A 4,507-nucleotide genomic window follows, 5' to 3' on the forward strand; every position below is an offset into this window, starting at 1 on the left:
TATCATTCAAAAGTGGGTCTTTTTTTCCCCGATTACCTCCTACGTATATAACTAAGCAAAATCACTCTTGATATCTCATATCTGAATATATAGGTGGATTTAAATTGATAGATATTAAACACCGGTAAACACCAAAAACGTGAATGAATGATATGTTATGCAACAGACATCAAAACAACAATGCCATACGATTTATCTTAGTTTCGTTTAACTTGTTATTAACACGTACACCAAACATCTGTGACAAGAACGGAGAGCGGTATCTGATAGATTCATCATCATTAACAAACAAATATCTATAAAACTTGCTAAACTCAAACAAACTTCACTTTTACAATTTTTCGCCATGCACTCGGTGTTTATAATTGCACTTATTTGTGTTTTTCACGTGAATGTTAACTTAAGCAAAGCTGCGTTCACAAATGTGGCATATTCAAAACCAGTGACTTTAAGTTCTGTTTATTCCGGTCATCATGGTTATTTTCCGGGACCTAACGCTGTAAACGGACTCCTGTCTGACTTTGTCCATACGTCTACTGAGAAATCACCTTGGCTCAGGATAGATCTAGAGGCAAATTTTCAAATCCATGAAATAGAAATGTTTGCCAGATCTGGCTGTTGTGGTGAGTACTTTGGGTCTTGGTTTAAATATACTGTGATATGTATTATGGTGCTTTTAATTCCCTTCACAAATTTTTATTGCCCATAAAAATATATCTTTATATAAAAACGATTTTTGGTGAAATTAAAACCACCATGAAAGGCACTTACACAGCAAATCATGAAATTTTGGACACGATGGAATAAAGACTTATGTTAAAACTATGATAGAACAAGAAACCTTCGGATCTCATGAAAACATCATGGGCAACAATTCCAATTCTTGATAGAAAATCACTTTATGCTATTATGTTTTATTTCATAATAATATTCTTATTCCTATTGATGTTCTTAAAGATATCGAAACACTGTTTACATGTTGCTATTTTCATTATTTGATCAGAAGAGTAAAATCTTTGCATATTTCCATTGATTATCTGATTGTTGTTCCGCTTGTTATCTTGATAAAACCTCTCTTTATCTCTCTCTCTCTCTCTCTCTCTCTCTCTCTCTCTCTCTCTCTCTCTCTCTCTCTCTCTCTCTCTCTCTCTCTCTCTTTTAATGAAATTGAACATTAAGATAAACCGACTGAGCGATATTGATATGACGATATAATTTGATTATCTTCATCAGCAGATGGTTTGCAACAAAAGCTTAATATCTTGCAAAAATACTGCAATGATTGGTTTCTCAATATTAATACATCCAAAAACTAAGATAATAGTATTCAATAAAGCAGGCAGACTCTCTAAATCAAAGTTTTACTTTGCTGATGTTGAACTTGAATGCGTCTCTGAATACAAATACTTAGGTGTGTCATTTTGTTCCACGGGCTCATTCTCTCTTGCTCAAAATCAGCTGTATCAAAAAGCCTTTAAATCATTTTTCAAACTTAAAAAGGATGTTATTTATCTGAATCCGGACATCAAAACCACAATTCACATTTTCGATCATACTATTAAACCTATTTTATTGTACATAGCGGAAATTTAGTATTTTAATTCATTTGCAAAAAAATTCAGATCTCTGGTTGTGCAGTGGACACAATTTATTGTAACACACTTTGTGGTTTTGCAAATCAATACTTGGTGTACATTAATATGCAACAAACTTTGCTGTTCTAACTGAACTGGGAAGATTTCCCTTACACTTTGATATCATAAGATATATGTTAAGTTATTGGTACAAACTTGAGAACCAAAGTCAATCCTTTCCACTTTTGTATAATGCTTATTGTGAATCAAAGCAGTTGTTTGAAGAGAATACCCCCCCCCCCCCCCCCCCCCGTATGGCTCAATTCAATTTGTAACTAACAGTATTGATGGCACAAAAAGTTTGCTGTCAGTAACATTACAAAAATTTATAAAGGCACTTAGAGACTGTCTACTTAAATACTATATTAAAGAATGAATGAATGGAATTCTATATTCACTGTACACGCTGACAAAAAACAAAGTTGCTACAGGCACTATTAAGCAAAATTTTGGCAAAGAGAACTACCTTAGATTACTTAAAAATTTTGAGCAGAGGAGAAGTTTAACTCTTTTTCGCATTTCCGCTCAATGACTTAATATTGAAAGAACATTCATCGACAAGAAAGATTCTTTAATAGATGTAATGTCAAATCAGTGGATAATGAAAACCATTTTTTTTATTCTCATGTGATCATACTAAGGCATTAAGAGATACTCTTTACAATTTAGCTAATGACTCTTGTAAAAAAAAATGTAATACATGAACTATGACCAAAAATTATACTGGCTTATGACAAATGAAGATTTACAAGTACTGAAGATTTACAAGTACTTGTACAACTCAGTGAAATGATTCTTAAAGGTGGAATATAATGGTTATAGTTATATATACCTATATAATATGCAATGTATTTACTTTTAGAGGGAGGGGGGGGTTGTTATGTATAAGCATACTGGCTTGAACACTTTGAGTACAAGTAGACCAGTCTAATCGACTGTGAAGGCACCGTCCCTTAGTACTTTCTGTTTTCAGGCCACTTTGTTTCTGTATAGCTGTTGTGTTCACGCATAATCTCACACAGTTAAATGCATAAATCCCATACATATATTTCATTGTATTAATGAATCATTTTGCATATTGTTGCCTGTAATATGAACCTGGACATTCTAGGCTATTATTTCATTCGTTATTTGTTATAATCATGATATTATTTTTTATTGTATATGCCCCCCCCCCCCCCCCCGAGGGCCCTTGATTGGTGAATAAATAAAGTATTATTCTGTTTCTATATGAAATAAATTTCCTTTTTTTAGGTGATCAGCTTCACGATGTTGAATTTACAGTTGGAGAGAACATTCATGACATGCATTTCTGCGGACATTTTACTGGGCACGCTTCAACCGGTCAGCGGATTACAGTGTTTTGTCCCCATAACACCGTGGGACGTTATGTACAATTACAGACCGTCAACGGAAATTCGAACGTCTTGACTCCTGCAGAAGTTTTTGTCTGGGGTGTTCGTGAAATACATTAAAGTAACTCTGAGAAATAATATTTTTTATTTAATCACAATAAAAGAAAATATTTAATTCTATTCTTTCTTTTTCCAAGAAAATCGCCTGTTATTGAACCTTAATATAGTCTAAGAAAGATGTATTGAAGGGAAAAGAAAATTCAGTACATTTCTGTGTGAAAAAAATATGAAGTATATTTCAGTGCTTACGGGTCTCAAGCTTGTCGGTATCTGATATTTATTCTCATATAGAAGTGTACGACATTCATCACATACAATGATCACAAATTAAAACACATCGCATTTCTCCATAAAGTTCTGAGGTAGAGTTACAAAACGAATGTCCATTAATTGTTTTACATTGTTGGACCTTCCGACAGAATTGCCTTCGGCTTTCGGTCCTTGGCAACATTTTTTCCTCAAGTCCAACAAGTCGTGTGTTGCTCTCTTAGCAAGTCAGTACCTGTTTAATTCAAGAGTGTTTATTTAGTTATTCTAGATTTATTATCCGTTTTCGTCGCAGACGTGTCATTAAGCAGATCTTAGAAAATCGTATTCACACATTGTTTTTCTGTTCTAATAAGTGAATATGATACAAATAAATATTTTTCAAAACTTTGCGTTTCTCATAGTTGGCAGAAATACAATAAAATGAATTATTCATATAATTCACGTTACAATACTTATAAGTGGGGGGAAATTATCGTTCTTATATTTTGTTATTTTATGTTGAAACCGTATTTAAATTAGATTCGAGTGGTTATTTTAAGTAACGTAGTATATCGCCATCGGTACTAATTGTACTTAGGTTAGCTCTATCAAGAAATGTTTGTAAGGAACAATTGACAAGTTATTATTCTGTTTCGTAAAAATACCTCAAATCACGTGGTAAAGGTTACATCAGTCCGTTTTTTTAATCAAACCGCAAACAAGTGTATTTTATGCAAATGTATAATTACAATTTCATGTTTTCATGAAGCAGCGAAATGTTAGATAATGCTAACAATATTCCATATTTTGTTCACATTCATAAAATCAAAACGAATAGAATCGGTGGACCGTGACACAGCAGATGATATGTATATGAAGAAATTAAGCATATCTTGAAGACTCGTTTACATATCACCTGACATTGTTTATCGCCAGTAGTAGGTACGCGAACTAGCGATCAGAAATCACTCCCATTAAAAATACAGCTTACAATACTGTATTTGCATAAATGAAGTTTAACAGCATAAATGGTCAAATCGAACACACTTATTAAAAAAATATGTCACCTGACCCTGGTGGTTCAGACAAGAAAACCATTATAAAAGGTTCAGTGAGTTCAAACGAGGAAAACTTCACCAGTTTATAATGGGAAACATTACTATAGTTACATAAATATGAGTGAAATTAGGTACATTTTTCCCTTGCTCA

General features: G+C 33.1%; 1 protein-coding gene across 1 annotated transcript; it reads left to right on the forward strand.

Moving 5' to 3' along the window:
* The first annotated feature begins 346 nt into the window (after positions 1-346).
* Positions 347-3,113, forward strand: LOC128157727 (fucolectin-like). The gene is made up of 2 exons (XM_052820329.1): positions 347-623; positions 2,889-3,113. Exons 1-2 carry the CDS (start codon positions 347-349, stop codon positions 3,107-3,109), a joined length of 498 nt encoding a protein of 165 aa, XP_052676289.1. The 3' UTR covers positions 3,110-3,113.
* Positions 3,114-4,507: the final 1,394 nt, after the last annotated feature.

The sequence above is a fragment of the Crassostrea angulata genome, chromosome 8, assembly GCF_025612915.1.
Source record: "Crassostrea angulata isolate pt1a10 chromosome 8, ASM2561291v2, whole genome shotgun sequence".
NCBI classification, from domain to species: Eukaryota; Metazoa; Mollusca; class Bivalvia; order Ostreida; family Ostreidae; genus Magallana; species Magallana angulata.

Excerpts from the sequence above, each read along its gene's own strand:
- LOC128157727 (XM_052820329.1), top strand. The coding sequence starts at position 347 with ATGCACTCGGTGTTTATAATTGCACTTATTTGTGTTTTTCACGTGAAT. Across the intron at positions 624-2,888 it reads TGCCAGATCTGGCTGTTGTG|GTGATCAGCTTCACGATGTT; the intron begins GTGAGTACTTTG and ends TCCTTTTTTTAG.